The sequence below is a fragment of the Sphaeramia orbicularis genome, chromosome 19 (assembly GCF_902148855.1).
Source record: "Sphaeramia orbicularis chromosome 19, fSphaOr1.1, whole genome shotgun sequence".
Taxonomy (NCBI): Eukaryota; Metazoa; Chordata; class Actinopteri; order Kurtiformes; family Apogonidae; genus Sphaeramia; species Sphaeramia orbicularis.
Window position 1 is genome coordinate 39,384,346 of NC_043975.1, and position 23,114 is coordinate 39,407,459.

Here is a 23,114-nt window from a genome sequence, read left to right on the forward strand (position 1 = left end):
AAATTCCTGTTCTGCATAGGGATGTAACAGAAAACAGCAGTATAAAAATGCCAATGTCATCTACCATACGCATTTCCTTGTAATAGCGTGTTGTGGTACTGTATGTGTGTCAGAGTCCTGCATCGGGTTGGGTGGGCCGGGTTGGGTATTAAAAAAAAAAAAAATTGTGGGCATGGGTAGAATTAAATGAAATGTGGGCAGGTAGTGGGCAAGGAAGTGACAAAGTAAAAGAAGATTCATGGTTGAAAATAATATGCAGGACATTTAATGATGATGATCATCAAATTTCACAGTGGTTGATCCACAGCCGGTTTGTTTTATTTTGAAGTGAGCTTCACCTCTGTTTACATCCAGCCACAGATGGCACTGAGCAGCACATATTAGAGATTTATTGATAGTGTGCGTTTCAGCCAAAAATAAAAAGAGATTATTACGTAGATTATAGATTAATTATAGGAGATGTCGTGCTAGTGTTTCCTGACCTGCATCAACTGGTCATTGGTTGAGCCCTAGCTGTTGTTTGATTAGGGTTACGCTCGCATACACACGACTACAAGTATCTATTTAGATTTTTGCTGTCGTATGCTGAAAAACATTACAGGCTGAATTGTGACCATTTCAAATGAACACTGATTTTTCCTTGGCTGCTGCCCAGTACACTTTGTACAATGTTTTTTTTGTTCAACAGACCATATTTTTGGTTGATGGAACTGTAACCACACTTTCCTATTGAGTTCTGACATAACAAACATTTAACTTAACCATGTGTACCCAATCCAGGTACTGAAAACATGGCAAACTTACATTTTCTTTTCATCAATTGAAAGAGCTTCAAAATCCTTTGACAATTCTATGTAACCCTGGCTAATTACTCACCAGAGTAGGGCCCCAGTGTTTTCTGGTGCAGGTCAGCCACAGGTCCTGCCAGGCCTGGGTGGGGCAGAGAATCAGCTCCGGGCAGTTTGGGACCTCCTCCGCCACCTCCAGTGTGGTGGGAGGGGGAGAGTTTGGAGGTCCCTCCTAAACCACCGACTTGCTGTTGCTGTCTTTGCTGCTGGAGCACTGCCATGATCCTAGCCAGCTGAGGAGATACATACATAAGAATCAGGGAGTAACCATTAGTGATATTTTGTTTTTTTTTTTAAATGAAATTATGCATTTTAAAACATTTCCCTGTGGTCTACATAAACTGTAAATTCTATACTTGGGTCTGAATTCTTCATTAATTAAACTCCACAGGCCCATCTTCAGCCGTATTTCTGACTAATGACACGCAAAAGGTTGTTTTGAACGCTGGCCCTTTAAATGCAAGTGAGCCACTTTATGCCCCACCCCCTCCAGGTTATTGGCTGTGCTGCTCTGTCGCATTCAGCCACTTGTGTTTGTTAATACAACCAACATCTGAACATTCTAGGTAATCGGCTCGAAGTTTGGACATATTTTCAGTATGGACTATAACCGCTGCTGCTGACAAACAATTATGTTGTACTCGGGGAAATGTTCGTCGGAAGTCTTGACCTTACATCTGCAAATGTTGTGACGTAACTAGTTATAAAATGTAACAAATTAAGAAGGAATTGAAATGGGTTGTAGAAGTCCACTTGATTTTTGCCGGAATGAATATAAAGATAGCTTTGCAGCACCTGGAGGGTTCAAATTCAAACTTTTGGAACTATTAGGGTCCCCAAATACACAAATAAATGTACCAAAGACTAATAAAAGTGGGTTTAGCAAAATATGACCCCTTTAAGAATGAAGTGAAAGACATTGTATGTATACCTGTTGAGGATCTGCCTGCTGTCGCACATTTGGTGTGAACTTCCTCTGATTTTGGAGCAACTGCTGTTGCTGATGTTGCGGCTGCTGCTGCTGGAGGAGGAGCTGACAAGCCTGAACAACAGAAGATGGAAAGAAAGGGAAAAAACAATGGGTACAATGAGATTCAATTATGAGGGATGCACTATTTATAGCCCTTACATGGACAAATATATATTTCAATTAATCTGAGTATCTGCACAAATTTACTGACAAATTACCTTTTCAATACATCTAAAAACAAGATTATTATTAGTACTTGCTCAAAAAAAGTAATGAACTAGTCAAAATGAAACATTAATTGTGTCATCATTTATGAAGTGGTGTGAATTTGTATACAAAACTGCAGTTCTTTTGTGCTGAAAATGCTGACTGCTGCCTGACCAACTGGTAGCAGGGCCGGCATGCTTTACTGGAGTGGACATATTCACAGGAAACAAATCATCTCTGATAGTAACATGCAGCCCAATGGAAAGTGTCATTGCAGTGATGTGTTGTGCTGCTTCTCACCAGCTGAAATTGGATGTGAGGTGGGTAGATGCTGCTGAGCATGGCAATATGCTGGGGGGACAATTGTGGAGGGAACACACCTCCCCCAACTCCTGCCACTCCTCCCACGCCACCAACAGCCCCCACACTCCCGCTGGGAGGGGGCATCTGCTTCAGCACAGAACCTGGCACCTGAAGATAAGACGCAACAGCAGGCACACCTGTTACCACAGAAACTCTTTGGTGCTGTAACCACTAGCAACCACATTAACTTACAGCTTCCCCCTCGATTAACATTGATTCCCTTTCACATTCTTGTTTGCTTGTGTTAACAAGTGACTTGACCCAAGTGAGTGACTAAAACTGATTCAATTCCTGAAAAAGGCAGATTTCACTTTGTATTCTTTAGAAGCAAGCTGATCAATGTTGTCCTGAAAAGTGATTATGCAGTCCAGGGAGTGACTAATAACACGCAATGTGCACACAGCCAGTAGGCTACTCACACAGAAAAGAGAAGCTGATAGTATATACCTTCTACAAGAGACCCTGTCCATTCAAAATCTTTGGTCTGAATTGATTTATCAAAACAAACCAAATGCATTATAGATATTCTGCATCTATGTAATGGCTTCACCAATTGGACACATGGAAAAACAGGATCAAAATCCATGTTTTCTCCATTTTTTTAAGAATAACAACAACTAGAGGAAGAAGACAAGATTAATACAACCTTCAATTGTGCAATATAGATTTGTAGAAGCCAAAACCTCCCAATATGATGTGAGCACAGCTTTGACTATAAACAGGGAAATACATTCTTGAGACCTTATTACTGTTGCAAACTCTTTTGCTACTCAAAAATTCAAAATGCAATTGGTCCGTTGTTGTATTACATGCATTGTTCATGTTTCCCTAGTAACAGTCTACCAATGTTTCATTTTATTCTTAGACAAACAATGCACATTGACACCTTTGCAAGTTCTTCTTTTTTGCTGCTGTTTGCTGATATTTCACATAGAAGTTGTGTAATTCTAATAAAGGCTATAATTTCTGAATCACACTCTTTCAAGTTAATGTAGACAGCAGAAAACATACTGAAATTCTGAATCATCTGTAACATTTAATAAAATCTAGAATTAAATTGTTGACAACGTCACCCTGCCCTACCTCTGAACAAAGTTTTTCTGCTCTTTTCTTAGTAACAACGCATCATACATAAGCAGTAAAGGCTCACCATATAACTAACAGTCAACCCACATTTAGCACTTCCTGTGTTAGTACTACTGTAAGTATTAAACAAAGACAGCTGGGAAGAACATTGATCAGCCGAACAAAAGCAGAGGCTTTCAGTACCTGCGGTGACAGGAACTGATGAGGCACTTGCGCTCGTATCCCTGGGGACTGGTTTATGGGTGGGACATTTGGCTGGTGTCTTGACTGAGCCATCCCTCCAACACTTCCAAAGACACTGTGGCCGCCCTGTTATCAAAAATGAAAAATTCTATTAATAATTACTGAATTCTTGGAAACTGGAGAAATAGAGACATGACATCATGATTATATAGAACAGACTAGTGAAGGAAGACACAGCAGCATATCTGTATGAATATTTTGTGAAAAAGGGAAATTTCAAGAGTCTAATGTAATGATGGTAGGACAGAAACAGGAGGAGCGGTTATCTTACTTGTCTAAGGGGAATAGTGTGGTTGAAGAGGGAATGGGGCTTGTAGAAATTGGATGGTGAGTACAGAGAACAAGGACCCTCTTCCCCAAGGCACCCATCCTGATTGGCCAAAGGCAAAGACTGTCACATGGACAGCCAATAAAAGACCAATTTTAGTGGTGGTGAAGGGGTTGGAAAAGGTTGTTACAAGGAGAACGTGACAGATCAGGAAGAAAAGGTTGGATAACAAGAGGAGATAAAGAAGAGTGATAAACAACAAAACGCTATCCAGCCATCAGTACAACATAAGATACAAAATTATAATTTTGGCAGGGAAAAACTACCTTGTCATAGTAGGGCCCAGGATCCCCAGGTACTGACTCTTTGGAACTCGGTGCACGATAAGCCATCCCCACCCCTCCCCTTCCTCCCTTTCTCATGTCTCCATTGTAATCATTCATTCCCATGCATCTTTTGTCTGCATCCATCTTTTTCTCCTGAAGGGAACCTGGAACCAGATCAATGTTTGGACCACTAGGATCATCGTTCTGTTTGGCACAACAAGAGAAAAAAGTATCATTATTATTATGACATCTGCATAAACATTACTATAATTATTGTGATCGAGCGAAATAGCAAAGTGTCTTGTAAAGGTGAACCACCTGTCAGATATATTTAGTCTTACCAGCAGGCCCATGTTTGAGAACTGTCTGTTGATTTGGCCCATCCATGAGTCTCCACCAGATTTCAACGGACCCTAACAGACAGGAACAGAGTAGATATATGTCTTTTCAAAAAAGTGACTATTTCAAGAAATAGGCCCTTAACTCTTATATACATTACATTTTTACCATTAAGGGGTTTCTGTCCATCCTGAAATAAGGTTTGTCCAAGAGTCAACAAGTTTAATTCAAGGCTTTTTAAGACCCTTGTAAATCAGATTTAAGACCTATCTCATTTATGCTGGCAAAAAATACAAAGGTTATGATGCAGAAGTAATCCCAGAACTACTTCCAAAAATGACCATTATTGACATTTATTGACAAATTAATTTCCCCACCTGCTTTTAATGTTGCTGTGGGCCCAAACATTGTCTGGAGGTTGATAACTGGAGCTGCATTAGTTAATGTTAATGCATGTTTATGCAAAGTGGGTTGTACAAGGGAAGGACATTGGTGATGCTTTTGGATATAAATACTGAAATATACTGGATGGTGATAGGCATTTACTGGTGGGTGATTTTTTTTTAGAGATCGACCGATATGGGTTTTTCAGTGCCGATACCGATTATCAGTAGTTAGAGGAGGCCGATAACCGATATTTGCAGTAGATATTCATTTGCAGTAAAAGTGTAAAAATTAGCATGAAAAATTTTGAATAATGCAAACACTGAACTTCGTTTAAATGCCTAAAACATGTTTATTTAATCAAACAAATAGAAAATAATAGCTCCAGAAGTGCATGGATTTCCTAGACTCAGAAGCATCTCTTATAAAGTTGAATAAAAGCTTAAATAAATAGCTCCCTTAAATTTTTCCACAGTAAATAAAGTAAAATTTAAATATAAGTATAATGACTCATCTTTGTTTTAAGTTCAAACACAACAAAAATACAGGGAGACTCTTGTAAACTCTTGGGCCACATGCTGACATATGCTCAACTCATCATGCTTCATTTATTACAGCATTTGGGAAGCCTTTAGTTGATTTCATTATTAAATTTTATATTTTCCCATGTGATAGCAGGGACCCTGTCATTCAAAACTATGTTGCTACAATATTAATTATTAATATGGCAAAAGCTACATAAAAAGTATAATAGTTGCTATGAGTGCAGTTAAACTCCTGACAGAACACAAACAGCCTTTAGGGCTTTAATGAGCACACACAGGATTTAAAAGATTCCACCATGTTCAGATAAATCACTTCTGAATTTGACTCTGTCTCATCTTCACTTTAATTTTCAGATTATAGGACTAGAAAGCTCACAGCAACATTAGTAGTTGTGAGTTGTAGAGTTCTTCATGTGACTTTAACGCAGACACACACTATTACATTACATACCAACATAGTCTCATCCCAAATAGTCAGAAATCGACGCATGCGGTCAGAGCCCCAGAGCGGCACTATTTGACGCAGAAAACTCTTCTGAAACTGTACTAAACATCCCTGTGCTCTACATCTGACAACTACTACTAATGTTTCAGAAGAATGTCAGAGCAGAGTAAACATTAGCGGCAGCTCTGCTAACTCATATTACCTCCCGACGTGTGTGAATTAGACTGCTGATAATATGGAGATGGAAACAGTCTGTGATAGAAAAGCATGTGTGTGTGATTAAGAGAGAGCGCCTTAAAAACTCAGTTCACTTGTTTTAGGGAAGCATGCTAAGGTGGAGGCTGATGAGCTTTTACCAGAACATTAGTTCATCAGTCTGGCTCTAAACGCTCTATGTATTAGTAATGGAGAAAATGTATAGAACACAGCCTCATCCCAAGTCAGTCCCAGTCTGTGTGTGTGTGAGGACAGCTTCCGTGTCAACCAATCAGAGGGCGCAGAGTGGACAGTGCAGGAGGGGGAGGGAGGGAGGGAGGGAGGGAGGGAGAGGGAGAGAGAGAGAGAGAGAGAGAGAGGAGAGAGAGAGAGAGAGAGGAGAGAGAGAGAGAGGAGAGAGAGAGAGAGAGAGGACAGAGACAGAGAGAGAGAGAGAGAGAGAGAGAGGGGGGGGGGGGGGGGGGGGGGCGCGGCTGCATCTGAGCCGAAATAACCCAGTTTTAAATTGATTTCTTAATATCGGCCTGTCGGATTAAAAAAGGCCAATACCGATATATGTCAAATTTCCAAATATCGGCGCCGATAATCGGTCGATCTCTAATTTTTTTTTTTTTTACTGCATTTCTCCTGGTATTTTGGCTTCCAAGTGACTGTAGCATCTTTACACCAAAACATCTTAATTGAAGTACACTGCCTGGCAAAAATAGAAGTTGTACATGCCATATTTCACTGCACCACATTTGGTTTTGATTACAGGAGACATTCACTGTGACATCTTTTTTGCCACATAAGGCTTATGTAGTGTCACAATAAGGTTAATAATATTTTTTCCATCCATAGTTGCGGTAATTTTTATTTTTGATGATGGAGAATTAGACCACTGCATCAAGTCTTCATCACATCCCAGATTAGAGTCTGGACTTTATGGTGGCTAATCCATGTATGAAAATGATGTCTTATTGTCCCTGAACCATTCTGTCACAAGCCTGATGATGCTGATCAATCCTGACATTGTCCAATCTTTTTGATGTTAAAGACATGAGAGGCTACTTACAGCATCAGTTAGTTAAATAACATGCTACAGCTGAAACATTATTAGCCACTGCAGTATTTACCAATAGAAGGATCTGAACTATTTGCTAAATTAAATCCAGGCAGTTACTTTTTTTGGCCAGGCTGTTTATTTAACTCCAACTGCAGCAAGTAGCTTCCCATTTCTTTAATGTCAAAAAGATTTGACATTGCCAGGATTGATCAGAATCATCAGGCTTGTGGCAGAATGGTTCAGGAAGAATGAGACAAAATTTTCACACATGGATTAGTCATTAAAGTAAAGTCCAGAATCTAATTTGGGATGTGATGAAGACTTGATACAGCAGTCTGATTCTCCATCATCAAAAATGAATGCAGCTATGGATGGAAAAAATATTATGAACCTTATAGTGACACTACATAAGCATTATGTGGCAAAAAAGATGTCACAGTGAATGTCTCCTATAATCATAACCAAAGGTGGTGCAGTGAAATATTGCATGTGCAACTTTTTTTTGGCCAGGCAATGTACTTCATTTAAGATGTTTTGTTTATTTTCAACAGATATCAACATAACCACTAAATACTTTGCTCTGGAGTCAGCTCATTGAACATGGATATTCCCATATTAGATTAAAGTGTGATGAATTATAAAATTTCCATAAAGCACATTTAAATGTGAGATTATAATTAATGTAACTTTATGGAAGAGCACTGACTTCATAATCCACTAATTTTTTGAGCTATTGAAAGACAAGAAATTTGAGGCACAGAATTCCGATCCATTCATAAAGTAACCTACCTTGTTGCTGGGCTTCTTCCCAGTGTGGCTCTGTCCCCAGCCACCATTGCTTCCCTGACCCCAAGATGAGCCGCTTCCCTGGGAGCCAGTGCTGTTCCACATGCCACCTCCTTCTTCCTCTTCTTCCCAACTAGAATGACGTGAGGCTACCACAGAGCCTTCTTTGTCACCCCAGCCATCTTGCATAGACTTTGACCCTGCAGGGTGAAAGAAATGATTAAAAACAGATTAGATTTAAACATATCTATCATGCTTAGCATGCCATCCTCACAGCACCAATGCAATGCATTACTTTTGGTTATTCACATACAACTAATGCTGCATTTCCACTACGTGGCACCGGCTCCATTACAAAATACTATCAACTTTAGAGTACCTGGTTGGCATAGCGATGCTTCATGTAACTTCTGCTCATAAAGTTGCTGATAAACTTGCTTGTTGCATGTTGCCCTGTCAAGCTCACGCAGAATCTTTTCATTTGCTACCAAGGGCAAAAATGTCTAAACCTCCTAGACCGAGCATGGTGTCATTTAGCAGGCTGTCATCATGGATTAGCCTACCAATATATTTACCGTGAACTTCTGAATCTGTGTTTTTTGGTTTTTTTAAAGGCAGGTTATACATTGATGACACAGTGATGCAGAGACAACTCTCTGACCAGTCAGTGGTCTGCAGTGTTTACACATCACATTATAGTATCTCTTCACCCATTTTGGAAGCTCAGCCGAGCAAGTACTAAAACAATAGTATTGAGTACCAGATTCCAGGTTTTTTTACGTAATGGAAACACAAAAAGGCAGAGTTTTAGTCAAGTTGGTACCACATAGTGGAAACGTGGCATAACTCCAATATCTAATTCAGTTTACTCTTCTTGTATTTTCTTACCAGATTTCATGTGGTTGGGTGAAGGATTTCCCCATCCCGCTGTCTTCCCTCCAGCATTGTCAGGATCTCCCCAGCCAGTAGGGGTATCAGTGGGCTTTCCCCATGCTGCTGTGCCATTGTCAACTGTAGGACTGGTGGGAGATGTACCACCCCAACCAGAAGGTCCTACCAAGACACAAGCACAATACAGACAAACTGACACAGACTAAACACAATCACAAGTCCTACATCTGCAGAATGAGCATTTAAGTAGATGCAACCTGATGATGATTCTGTATGTTTACATGGACTAGCAGTGACACAAGATTTTCATGTGATGTCACTTGACACCTATAAAAATTAGTAACTCCGATAATATCTTCTGACAAAAACCAGGTTTATGATCTATTTCTTTATCTTGCACTTGAGTGTTGTGTCTGACTGGTGTTAATCTGATTTTTTTTTACCTAAGTACAGAGACAGTGAGCAGAAGGCTATCTGAAAATCTGTCATGACCAAGTTGTCTCATAAAATGGCCAAATTACATTTTGAATCATCTAGTAACATGGAAAATTAAGACATGTGTGCAGCTATTCAATTCATCATGTAAGAAAATACAAAGTACAGTATTAACATACAAAATATAAAAACCAATCTGTGGCATAATTTCTAACGCACAGTTTTTGGTGTGAGGATGTTTCATATCCAAACAATGACCATCATTTGTAACAGAAGAAAATATCAAAGTGGCTACTGACTAGAGCCCAACCGATATGGGATTTTTGTGGCTGATACTGATATTGGGGGCTAAAAAACAGGCGATATCTGACATATCAGCAGATATATGAAATAAGAACATTGATATATATATATAATAGTCTTATATCATTATACATCTTTGTTTATCTCACAAAGATCATTTTTACAACTTTAAAACATTGTATAATAGCCTTATATTAGACTAGGATGTGATCCATGGGGAACCACAGGTTGTAGATGTGCTAGTTTTTATGCTGGGGAGAGCAGACTTTTGCGAAAAGATGTGAGTCTATATTTTATAAGTAGTGACTAGGGATGTAAACAATTGACTATCAATTAATTGTTGATAAGAATTCGCCTGACTAAATTACAAAATTGTTGGTTAGTTGCCACATGCTGTGGGTAGCTGGTTGTGGGAGCAGTAGCACCCCCGTACAAATATTCAGGTCGGTATCGGTCCAGGCCCGGACAGAGCATTTCCCTGGAGGTTGGTCTAGTCCATGGTCATCTGGGACAATCTGGTCAGTGACACAGAAATTGAAAATATCCTCCAGGCTCCTGATCTGGGCCACAGCATAGGGTACGTTTACACGGCAACACTCCGCAAAGATTTCTCCTTTGCGTTATAAAATCATTCCACGTTAAGACGAAGCCGCTATGATAACAATCTGCGTTAACATGAGTCCGTGAGGACGGCTGAATACGCTGTAGTGGCCATGCCAGACCAGTAGCTGGCGATGTAGAGCTGTAGTGAAACAGTGGCTGTAAAACACGCGCCTGCGCACAAACGATTTCCGGTTTAGACAGCCTTTAAATGAGGAGAAGAAGAAGAGGCGGACAACACTATTTACAAACAACAATGGCGAGTGGTCGTACAAAGACGCAGGACTTCTTTGTCTGGACAGACGAGCTGAGCACAGTTAGCAGCACGTATGTTGTGTCTGAAACCGGCCATTGTTGTTGTGGTTGTTCCTTCTTTTTCTGCAGCTTTATTGTGTCATAGAGGCTGGCAAACCAGCTGGAGGCGCATTACCGCCACCAACTGGCCTGGAGTGGGTTAACTGGCGGTTCTTGGCTGCGCGCGCATGCCGGGGTGACGTCATATTTTACCCGGAACGCTCCGATTCACGTTAACACGGAGCTGAAATGCGGAGCGTATCGATAACGTTCCCACCCTGGACCCTGGTATCAAAAGTTTTCCGGATTCAGGCACTCTAGGCACCGTTTCCATGTTAACGAAGGCTAATCCGCGATGAAATCTTCCTGGAGTCGGACTGAATCCGACGCCGTGTAAACGGCCCCATATAAGGTATGTCCAGTCACCCCAGGGTCCACGGGAAAATAGCGGGCGGGGGGCACGGCATTTCCCTACTCCAGAGATCCATTCCCTGTGTGAACCTCCTCCATGCTGAAATCTCACTCCACCTTGTCAGGTAGTGATGCAAAGTCAGAAATGCCCCATTTCTTCTAAACTGCCCCCCTTCAGATCCATTTATTTATTTTGTTTCTCTGCAGAATTTATTTTGTTATACTACATACATGTCCTTGCCTGTACTGTGTTCCTAATGGTACAATAAATCAATCATTAAGAAATATGACATGCTTTTTTCATGAAGTATATGAACAATATTTAGCTTATATTCTTAGACCCTATTGAAAAAGAACTTCAGGTTATCAGGAAAATCACCACTTGTCAAGTAATCAATTGACAAGGTCAGCCAAACTAATGATTAGTGAATTAATCGCTAATTTGATCCCTAGTAGTGACAAAAAAATTGTTTGTAAATCATTCTATAAATGTAAGCGACAGTTAATATACAGTATTAATACCCAGGCATACCTGCAGAGTGAAATTGTGAAGTACACAGGAATGAGCGGACGGGGGTGGGGGGTGAGTAGTTCATAAGACAGAGGGCAGAGCAGGGTGGGGGGGTGGGATATTGGTTGGGTTCTCTATTGACACAGTACTGTGCCACGAGATACTGGTTTGTCTATTACACAGAGCCAATCACCGCCCTTGTTATATCATGTAATGGTAATTTGTTTACGTCCCAAAACGTACCAAGGCAATCAGTTAGCAAATAGGTCGGGAATTGGAGACGGCGCAGATTAGCTCAGTTGGTAATGTTTCGGACTGCAAACACGGAAGACTCTGGTCTGATTCCTGGTTGCAGTAGCATTTTTTTTCTGCAGATGTTCACAATGCTGGCAAGGATGTTGGCTAGTAGAATGCGACACTTGATATAAAGCTACAATGGCTGACAAGGGCAACGTGGCTTCATATACAGAAAAACCAGCATATTAAAGAATGCCTGCATATAAGATAACAAATGCTAGAGGAAAACGCTTGTGCAAATACAGAAATGTGCTGCAAAACAGAAAAGCATTGCAAATATGGACCACGCTGTAAGAAGAGTGCTTGCAGAACCTAAAAATTGGGGGGGTGGGTGGGGGGGGGGGGGGGGGGGCTTAATATCAAATACACCTAGCCCTGATTTTTCTGATGTGACAACATGTTCTAAGCACTCCTGTGTAATTTTTTTTTAAATTTTATCCAAACCCCCCCCAATCCCGAAAATTACTTTAACTCTGCAAATCGCAACTGTCACAGCTCTCCACTCTTTCTGTCCAGTGCAAGTATACTAAATATGTTCATGATGAGCCATTTAATGATCTTGTAAGTGCCATATTGTACTGTAAGAGTACTTTGTACTATGAAAAGTCTAATGTCAAGGTCATGTTGTAGGTTAAAGGTCACCAAAATGCCTAGTTTTTTCAAAAATTCATATCATTCCAACATTTTATCAAATATGTCCTAAGTTCTCTTCCCTCTGGTTTCCTGGTGGGATCCCTCAAGGCCTTTGGCCCTTTCAAAGCCACATTAAAGACAAAATATTGCAACATATACATTCCGTCTGAATTTGTCGCCATTAGTGTGGCAGGAAACACTAGCACACATTTTGGTGGGAATCACTAACACTTCATTCATTTTCTGAACCCACTTTATCCTCATTAGATCGCTTGGAGCCTATCCCAGCTACTTACAGGCGAAGACAGGGTTCACCCTGGACATTTTGCCAGTTCATCGCAGGGCTGACATATAGAGACAAACAATCACAGTCACATTCACACCTATGGGTGATTTAGATTAACCCATTAACCTATTGGTGCATGTCTTTGGATGGTGGGAGGAAGCTGGAGTACCCGGAGAGAACCTACGCAGACACGGGGAGAACATGCAAACTCCACACTGCTCCCACCCCCGTCGACTGGTGTTGGAATTGAACCCAGGACCTTCTTGCTGTTAAGCACGAGTGCTATCCACTGCACCACTGTGTCGCCCGCAACGGGACATATACATGTAAATTGCAAAGTCACGTGAAACTACCGTTTGTTATTTTTGACATGTCTATATGGATAATACATTGAGTAAATAGTTGTGTTTAATGTGTCTTATTGAATGGAAGTTGTTTGTGGTCAACAGATGTATTATGAGGAGAGAACCTGAGCCGAACATTTTGAAGAACCCACATTAACAACTTAATTCCATGAAATATGACAAGATGGTGAACGATACACACGCGTAGTGAATAGCTCTCTGTTGTCGGTGAACTAGAACTCCATGAAATATGCATTTTTGACCATTTGGGTGACCTTTGACCTATAATTTGACCTTTGCACTACAAAAGGTGTAGTGTCAAGCACTCTAAGACATGACATGTCTCACAAAAAAACATTTAAGGGCCCACCATGGCATATTGCTACGTTGTACTTTATCAAAGTGAAGAAGGTTTGAAAAGTTACAAAAACCCTGTGTTTTCAGGGTTGAAAAAGTAATTTTCGGGGTGGGGGTGGGGTTTGGGCTTGATTTGAAATTTTTTCACATTTTTGTAATTCCTAGACATGGGAGTATTAGAAAATCTGGGCTGAAGTTGAATCGAAAATTTTCCTGAAATAAGCGCACCCCCCCCCCCCCCCCCCCCCCCCCAACAAATGGCAAGAAAAAAAAAGGTGCATATCCACTCGCAAACAGAAGGGGTCCACACCTCCAGGGGCAGCACTGACTTTTCACACCGAGAAACAGAGAGCGGTGAGACTACGTATCTTTACGTCTCTGTGTGCTCTCTCACATCAAACATCACTTCAATTCTTCCACCTGAAACTGCTCTTCTCCCTGAAACCACTTACACTTATTCTTTCATTGTGTTCTAAACTTCTGGCCTAAATTAAAAACCTTATTGTATCTAAATTAGTGCTGGGCAGCGATTAAAATTTTTTAATTGCAATAAATTGCGTGGATTTCTTGCGAATAATCGCATAGTTATATGGGGGGGGGGTTTGCCGGCATCAACAGCGTGCATTGCCTTTAAGTGTGTCCTGTCCAACTGTGTCATTCTCAACCCCACCATCTGAAGACATTTAAAATGAAAATGTCCATGGAAAAGACTGGCACTTTTCTCCATGTTTATGTCCACACCAGTTTATTTCCAGTTGTGAGTGAATGACAGGAGTCTTAAGCCCACTAATAAGTACTAATACTAATAAGCTCAATAATATGTGATGTTCAGTTGTTCAAAGCAAGCAAAGGGGGCCCTCTAGTGGCGGAATAAGTTGCACTAACATAGTTTTGTCCTTTCAGTGTTACCGTAGCCAGTTCGGACATAAGAAGGAACTAACAGACACCTTTCTTTCACTCTGTTTGTATGGCCCCGAAAATGTGTGCCTGTGAGTATTTTATGTCAGTGTTGTGAGAATGAATAGTATAAATATCTCTGATGTGACCTTTTGTTACTGGATAAAAGACATTGTAAATCTTAAATTAATCTGTAAATGCTAATTGTTAGCGTGTCTATGGATTTTCCCATTCAAGTTACCATTGAGCTAGCGGTCTTTTCCCATTCATTTAAATGTATAATGCCATGTAAATGTACTAGGTGAACATAACTGAGACATATTTTGTACGTATGTTGCAGTGTTACAATGAGTCTACAGTAAAAGATTTGGGGTGAAGTTTTGGGCTCTTCTTGCTAAACCTGTTGTCTATCTGCCGAACTAATCGCTATACACACACAAGCAGGGGCAGAGTAATAGGAGTTATAATTGTACTGTCCTCACTAAGACGTCTGTAGCCTAAACATGTTAATAACACATTGTACTAAACACATCCAAAATAACATCATAAACATGTTTCTAACAGTACGTTTGCATGTGAAATTATTTAGCAAACAACAGAATGATTGATACATACAGGCGTTGCTTCTGCAGGAGTTACACAAAGTTTGATTCAGCATTACTCGGAAAAGGTCGCTCACTTTTCTCCTCTAGGCTACGTGCACAGTCCACACAGAGCACCGGCGTGTGGAGCGCCAAAATAAAAGCATGAGTTTCAAAATAAGAGTCCATATGTATAAATGAACTAAGACTTGCTTGAAATGCAGAACGGCATTAACGGGAGATTTAAAAAATTGTTAACGTTATTTAATGAATGCGTTAACACGGTAATAATGTGTTAACTTGCCCAGCCCTAATCTAAATGTAATAAAAATACAGCTATAACATCTCCAAATGTATTTATATACTTGGAACATGACATGCGTAATCTTGAAATTATACAGGGTGTCCCATAAGTCTCCATACATAGGAGACATAATACATTCCACGGTTCTAACATGTATTTCTTTATATTTCTTCTTTACAGTTCTTCAGCAGTGGAGGACACGCATTGAAATGTGTTCCCGACAACATGGCAGTCATATAGAGCATATTATATAAATAAAAATGGTTTATGACAAGAAACGTTTATTTTTCCTATGTATGGAGACTTACGGGACACCCTGTAGTTAATCTGATCTTTTTTTTCCTAAATTCCTCATATACGAAAGTAAATATACAGGGCTCAAAATTAACTTTTTGACCTAGGAGCACTGTGCTCCTAACCCTAAAAAGTTAGGAGCACAGGCTAAATCTAGGCGCACCACTATTATATAAAAATTTGGAGAACAAGCAAAACTCTTGGCCATACCAAGTAATATTCCTATATGTATTTAAGCAATGTTAACAACCTAGAATAAAGTATTTGAATAGAGTATGAAAGAAAAAGCTTACATTGACACAGGTGCAAAACAATTGTCAATGTGTGGTATATACTTTAGTTCGTTCTTGGAGAAGAAAGACCAAGACACCATTATTTGCAACAACCAACTTTTTTATTTCATGGCCTAAAGGCCCTTAGTCACTGTGGTCTACACCACGCCTGAAGTCAGGTCTCCTGGACCTGGTGCCAGAGTGTAGGTACTTCCTGACCGCTGGCAGTGCATTGAAGTCATGCAGTGTTGGACCATCCGCAGAGATGCGCACGCGAGGGGGCGGGGACTAGATTTTCCGCTTCAGTCAGCGGGGCGTGGAGCTTGTTTATTTTCAGCTGACGAGTTACTTCTGCAGCCATTATTCTAGGCGCACGTATTAATTTTCGCTAATTTTTTTATTGGCGCACCGTGCGATCGTAATCTCAAAAACAGTCGCACTACCGAAATTCTCAGGCGCATGCGACCGTAATTCAGTCGCAGTCACGAGCCCTGATATATAAAAACACTCCCAAATTTTGAAGTCTTTAGAGCTGAATTTGAAAACTATACCCACTCACTAGAATTTGTCTTGAACAAAAAAAAGCACAAAACCCCTAACAATTTATGAACAACTCTCCAAAATGGACTGAATTTACTCTTTGCGGTATTTTCTTTTCTCTATATCTTTAATATTTCCATCTTTTTTTTTTTTTTTTCTTTTTTGTGTTTGTAAGCCCTTCTATTATGCTAATTTATTTGTTTGGATGATTTTTGTTTTGATATCTTGATAGTTGTTTGAAAACTATCAGTGTTTTGTATGCATCTATATCTTCAATAAAGATTTATGAAAAAATAAATAAAAAATTATTTGTTCTTCTTGCCACTGTCTGTTTCTCGGGTGAAAACTCACCGCTGCCCCTGGAGGCCTGGAGCACTTCCATTGTGTGAGTGGATATGCAGCATTTTCTTCTTGCATTTGTTTAATTTTCTGCAGCAGCACTCTTTTGTTTACAGCGCGTTCCATATTAGCAGCATTTTCTGTTTTAGCAGCATTTTCCTCTAGCATTTGTTTTCTGATATGCAGCATGTTCTTTTAATATGCAAGTCGTTTCTGTATAGGAAGCGCATTTGCCCCTTTTGGCTAGGGCTGGGTAAAAAAAAAAAAATTGATTAGATCGATCTTAGATCAATTTTGTTTTAATTTTGTGTAATCGATTAATAGTGGATGAGATCATTTTTCAGAGCATGATCAGAATTATGCGGAAGCGCAGCTGGCTCTGTCTTGCAAACCCCTGGGAAGACCCTTGGTCTTGCTCGTGACAGCTCTGGTGCAGAAAGGACGTGGAGGAAGGGTGGGGAAAACCCCTCCTCCTCCCGGCCTCAAACTTGAACCTGCAGTGTGAAGGAACTGGCTGCCCAGAGGTTCTCCGTGGCGAGTAGCAGAAGCCGGTCGTTCTTGGAATATTAACTTGGATCCATACCATTACCGATGGCTGAGTATGGCGTCAGAGGAATAGTAAAGCGACAATGACTGACCGCTATGCTACCACCCCCCCCCCACCATCAATCACAGACCGCTTAACACCCCCCCCGACCAACAATCACAGACCGCTCACTCTGTTTCTCTTTCAATATGGTCTATAAGAATAAAAGCTAAATATTGTTTACATACTTCATGAAAAAAGCATGTCATACTCCTCAATGATTGATTTATTGAACCATTGGATACAGTCAGTGTTTCCTGTGGAATTTATCTGTTGGTGTGGTGGTGTGTAATAGAGGGGTGCACATACGTGCGTACGTTTCGTCGGTGGGTGGGGTGTGCACGCATGCGTTTCGTCAGGGGGTGCACGCGCGTGCATTTCGTCGGGTGTGTGTGTGTGCAGGGGGTTACTCGGCCGTACGTGCGCAGTTCGGCCGGGGGATGCATGCGTGTTGGTTGGTAACTGCGCACATGCATGCGTCACTTTCCATCCTACTTATAATACTGTAGGGGTACAGGGCGGCACAGTCCTTGCCCCCGCAGAAGTAAAAGTGAAACTTTTCACTCATTTATCTTTTCCCCACCTCCTGAAGCTTCACAAATACTCAACATACCTGTGGCCCCCATCAGGAGCCTGGAGGATGTTTTCACCTCCTGTCTCACTGATGGTGGACAAGACCAGGAAAACGCTCCGATCCGATACTGACCGGGGGTGCACCACTCCCACAGACAGACAGGCCAGTCTGTGTTTCGCTCCTCCATGTCCCTAAAGTGATTCTAAGTCATCAATGCCATGATCTGGTTCAATGACCAGCTATCCCAGCCGCGGCGTTGCAGCGCTGACAAACCGGCAGCCTTCAGTCAGGTGTGGACAGGTGGACAAGGGCAATTTACTGACAATTAATAATTTAATCAAGCAAATAGATATTGTTTACATCCCTAATCTGAATCAATCAAGTAATACTGAATTGAATCGATATTGGATCAAATCAAATTGAATCGTGATTAATCGATTCAGAACCTTATGAATTGAAATCAAATTGATTACAGAAATTGGCCATGATATCCAGCCCTACTGTCGGCCACCACATAAATCAGCACTGGGACGTGGTTCAAAGTGCAGAATTTGGAGCACAGCACTCAATACACAGCTAACACAGGACTGACACAGAAGTGAGAAGTTACATGGCACACTGCTGCATCTAACATGTAGCTCCCCCCACCCTCTCCTGCCTCATTGTCACTGACTGCACAGAGCAAAGAACACCATAAAATAACATATTGAGCATTTAGAACAGTAATTCCTACTCTATACTATCACTAATTTGTCATTTTTTCCATCACTTGCCACAGGACTGTGGTAGCAAAATGCACAAAAGAATGCATTGAAGTATACGCCATATATCACCACAGTACTGTAGCAACAAGAGGCTAATGAGTTCATGTAACAGTATCCATGATTGGCTCTAGTACAAATGCTAACATTTCATTGGCTCTGTGGCAATAGACAAACCAATATTTCATGCCACAGTACTGTGGCAGTAGCCATTGCCATAAAATATACTATTGTCCATAAGAAGTTTATGTCATATAATGTTAATCTTTACATTGCACAAGCACACTAATTTATTTAAGGAATTACACTTCCAAGTTGCAAATATAACTTACCCATAGCTGAGGCTTTCCCAGGTCCGTGGCCAGTGTTGAATTCTCTGTTACCTCCAAGCCCTGAAGCCTGCCTGTTGGGCTGTTGCTGTACTGGAGGTCCCTGTTGTTGCTGTTGCTGCTGCTGTTGTTGTGCCTGACCCTGACTCTGCGACTGTTTGCCAGCTGGGGCATTATTTTTATCCCACAGGTTCACCGGCTTATAATTGTAATGGGTTGGGTCTCCCCACGCTGATGTTCCATCATCTATTTCGTTCTTCCTGCTTATAGACTGTGGTGACGGTTCCTCCCAGCCACTGGGTTCAGAACCATTTCCACCTCCTCCAGGGCCTCCAGGAATGGGCCCTGAGGTCCAGCCTGAGCTTTGGTTCAGATTCTGGGCTTGAGAAATAGGTTGCACCCCCCACCCCCTTGCATAGCCCCTTGGTCCATTGCCCTGCTGCAGCTGTGGATGCTGATTGCGGGGCTGTGATTGTTGCTGTTGCAGTGGTGCCTGTGGGCTTGTGATGGAGCCCGATGGCTGTTTGGCATCTGGTGCATTTTGTTTCCTCCACTCCAACTTTGATGGGATTTGGAACCCATGACCCCAAACCATACCCATTCCCCCTCCTCCACTCCCTCCACCCCCCTGTGCCCCCTGCTCCCCAGGTTCTTCGAGGTGCACCTTCATCCAGCTGCCCCAACCACCCACACCTGAATCCCCACCTGAGTTTCCTCCCCCGTTCTTCCTCTCATCCTCCCACCCACTTCCATATTTGATTGGACTCTTGATCTCACCAGTCCCTACCTGTCCCAACCTTCTGACCAGTTACCCCACCCCCCTTCCTCGTTCATCCCCTCCCATTTCTTTCCACCCCCCTGTCCCTTCTCTTCCTGACTTCCTCCCCAGCCTTCACCTACAGGGTCACCCTGTAGCCCAAGGTCACCCCATCCTCCTCCATTTCCGCGTCTACATCTCTCCACTCCTCCTTTCCCCAACCTTTGGCCTCATGGCCATTGCCAGTCCCTATCCTCCTCCACCCCAGCCTGTACTCTTCCCCTGCTGGTTTGGTACTGGTATAACCCCTGATCCCATACCAGGTCCTGATGTGGATACTGGCCCCAGATTGTGAGACGCCAAGATTCCTCATGTTGGGCCTGAAGACACAGGGGCTCTCCCCGATACAGAGGCCCCGTACTGCTACTGTTGCTGCTGCTCTCCCAGCCCTCTCCAGAAGACCCAGCAGATGAAACCAGAGCAGGATTTACTCCTGGGCCCATAGAATCATGATAATCGCCCTGGGTCCCTCGAATACTGAGAAGAACCACCACCAGCAGATGGGTGTTTGCTGTAGCTGATCCAGCTTTCATCTGTCACTGTGATCTTCAACATACCAGGCCGTGTTTTGTCTGATCTGTGTTTGTCCCAGCCTGTGTGGACAAGACCCGTGGGTCCAAGTCAGACGGTTGAGCAGGTTCTGTAAGGCAGCTTCAGCATTTGGTGCCTGGCGGCGAGGACGACTGCATGCTAGGTGCACTTCTGGAATTTCCCACCGCTGGATGAAGATCCTCCCTGTACTCCCTGTCCTCCGCCATCCCAATCCCCTGTTTCACCCTCTCCCTTCTGATTGTCCAAAGCTCTGGTCAAAGTGGTGGATGTTGAGGAAGAGGAAGCAGTGGCAGGTGGGTTCCCAGCTATGCTGCCCCCACTGCTGCTGCTGTTACTGCTGCAAGCTCCACCCATTCCCTCTCCTCCTGGATTAGATCCACTAATACCAGCTGAGCTCCCACCCCAGTCACCACCAGAAACTCCCCTATCCCCTCCTATTCCTGACGACCCCCACCCTCCCTGAGATACCCCGGAGGTTTGACTTCCATTTCCACCAGCAACTGCCCAAGCACTAACTCCACTAGTGGAACCTGGATACCCCCAGCCCGAGGTCCCATTATCACCTTCAGCAGCTCCGAACCCCCCTGTGCCACCACCAATGTCCCAACCATCAGTCCTAGAGGCACCCGTTTTGGAATTAGCTGCAGGGAAAGAAGGTTGGCCTCTCCAAGAAGAAACAAGGCTGTGGTCTCCCACACTCATCCTCCTCCTACCACACCATGGTCCATTCCTCCCCCAATCCCTTCCCCCCCTGCAATTTTTGGTCCACTGATTCACTGTCCCACTTTCCCCCTCCCATCTCTCTGTCTCTGGATTGCATTTGGTGAAGTTGGTGCTGATGGGTGCTTGATTGATTCACAGATAAAGGTAGGTGACCCCCTAGCACCCCAACAGCCCTGGCTCCCAGCCCTGGGAAGCAGAATTGTTGGCAGACAAGGACCCTCCAGGGCCCTGTTGATGGAAGGAAGACGGACCTCCTTCCCCTGCAGCAGCAGGCCCATCCTGCTGCACCAGGGCAGGCCAGGCTGAAGGGTTGGCATTTGGATTGAAGTTGGCACCTGGAATCCCACTGCTGCCATCAACGGGGCCACTGGCTTCATGGCTCCCTGGCACAGTGGAAGCTTTGGAAAGTGAGGAGGGCTGTTGTAGCAGAGGCCCAGACACAGCTACTGTACTTACTCCTCCAAGATGACCCTGGGAGGCAGCCGTCCCCCAAGCCTGCCACTGGACGGACTGCATACATTCACTGGGCAAAGAGAATGAGGAAGTGGGTGAGGATTGGTTGCCAGAGGCACTGATGCTGTTCACAGGCATTCCGTTGTTGCTGCTGCCACCTCCAGCCACTGTGAAGGACACTCCTCCCCCATCATTGCCAGCGATGCTAGGCCACTCCTCCAGGTCGTTCCCATCAACAATCACCTTCTCCCTGCCCTGAGAGGAGGCCTGGCTGCCTGAGCTTGCCCCCCACGTGGAATTTGCATAATTAGAAGTAGTAGTAGAAGCAGCAACTGATGATGAGGTGAGAGCTAGTGAGGAGGAAGCTGCACCAGAATCTGGGAGGGGAAAAAAAAAAAAAAAACAAGTGAAAAAGTAAGCAGAGTACTCCTGCCCCGCAGCACAACACTTTGCCCCTCTTGCTCACTGATACCCTGCCTAGTCAGAGATTAATTTTAAATTAAATTAAAGATAACTGTAAACTCAATTAAACTAATTACTGTCCTTTTTGGGTAGTTCAGTCGATCCAAGACAAACACTATTCTAACCAAGTCTTAACTTTCAATCTGATCGCACTTTGTCTGCCAAATTGGGTGAATGGTCTTCGATAAATCAGCTGGACAAATTTTCTAAAAAAAAAAAAAAAATTAATTCAGCCATCAAACTGTGCACTTAACCTCTCCTAGTGGTACAGAAAATGTGTGTTGAAGTTGAGAAGAATTGGGTAAATAGTCTTAGAGGATTGGTTGGACAAAAATCTCTGGTGGACGACAGAATTCCTGGTATTACTATTAGGGATGCAATTATTAATTAATTCATTAATCATTAATTGGTTGCCCTTATCAATCGATTAGCGATAATTGATGAGCAGCGATTTTCCTGAGAACCTGAATTTCTTTTTCAATACAGTCTATAAGAATAAAAGCTAAATATTGATTATACACTTCATGAAAAAACCATGTCATATTCCTTAATGATTGCTTTATGAACCATTGGATACAGTCACTGTTTCCTCCTGTGGAATTCATCTGTTGATGTGGCGGTGTGTAATGAGGGGGGTGCACGGGCGTGCCTTTTGCCAGTGTGTGTGGGGGGTGCACGCACGTGTGTTTTCATCCGTGGGGGGGGGGACTCAACACGCCCAGTACGGCCGAGGGATGCGTGCATGCTGGTTGATAACTGCACGCTGTGCGTCACTTTCTGTCCCACTTCTAATACTATGGGGGTACTGGGCAGTCCGTGCCCCTGCAGAAGTGAAACTTTTCACTGACTGTAGCCTACACCAACCTCAGGGAAAACGCTCCGATACCGACCCCCACATATGTGCGTGTATTTATTCAATGGTGCACGCTCCCACAAACAGACAGGCTGGTCTGTGTTTGGCACCACCATGTCCATAAAGACATTCTAACTCATCAACGCCATGATACTGTTCAATGACCGGCTATCCCAGCCGTGGCGCAGCGCAGACAAACTGGCCGCCTTTGGACAGGCGCGGATGGGTGAAAAAGGGCAATTAACCGACAATTAATAATTTAATCGAGCAAATTCTTATTGACAATTAATCATTAGTCGATTAATTGTTTAGATCCCTAATTACTATATACCCCCCGCCGAATG

General features: G+C 42.7%; 1 protein-coding gene across 1 annotated transcript in view; it reads right to left on the bottom strand.

The window, feature by feature from the left end:
* LOC115439432 (trinucleotide repeat-containing gene 6B protein) overlaps positions 1–23,114 on the bottom strand; it is a gene marked incomplete at its 5' end in the record, with an annotated part of 51,839 nt that overhangs the window by 20,861 nt on the left and 7,864 nt on the right. The window contains 27 exon segments of the mRNA XM_075353538.1: positions 877–1,081; positions 1,780–1,890; positions 2,326–2,496; positions 3,658–3,783; positions 3,989–4,108; positions 4,312–4,515; positions 4,653–4,724; positions 8,075–8,271; positions 8,960–9,124; positions 18,914–19,429; positions 19,432–19,492; positions 19,494–19,538; positions 19,540–19,580; positions 19,583–19,668; positions 19,670–19,719; positions 19,721–19,855; positions 19,858–19,919; positions 19,922–20,086; positions 20,089–20,176; positions 20,178–20,259; positions 20,261–20,317; positions 20,319–20,352; positions 20,355–20,412; positions 20,415–20,980; positions 20,983–21,048; positions 21,051–21,185; positions 21,188–21,832. Coding sequence (XP_075209653.1) covers positions 877–1,081; positions 1,780–1,890; positions 2,326–2,496; positions 3,658–3,783; positions 3,989–4,108; positions 4,312–4,515; positions 4,653–4,724; positions 8,075–8,271; positions 8,960–9,124; positions 18,914–19,429; positions 19,432–19,492; positions 19,494–19,538; positions 19,540–19,580; positions 19,583–19,668; positions 19,670–19,719; positions 19,721–19,855; positions 19,858–19,919; positions 19,922–20,086; positions 20,089–20,176; positions 20,178–20,259; positions 20,261–20,317; positions 20,319–20,352; positions 20,355–20,412; positions 20,415–20,980; positions 20,983–21,048; positions 21,051–21,185; positions 21,188–21,832 — 4,263 coding nt within the window.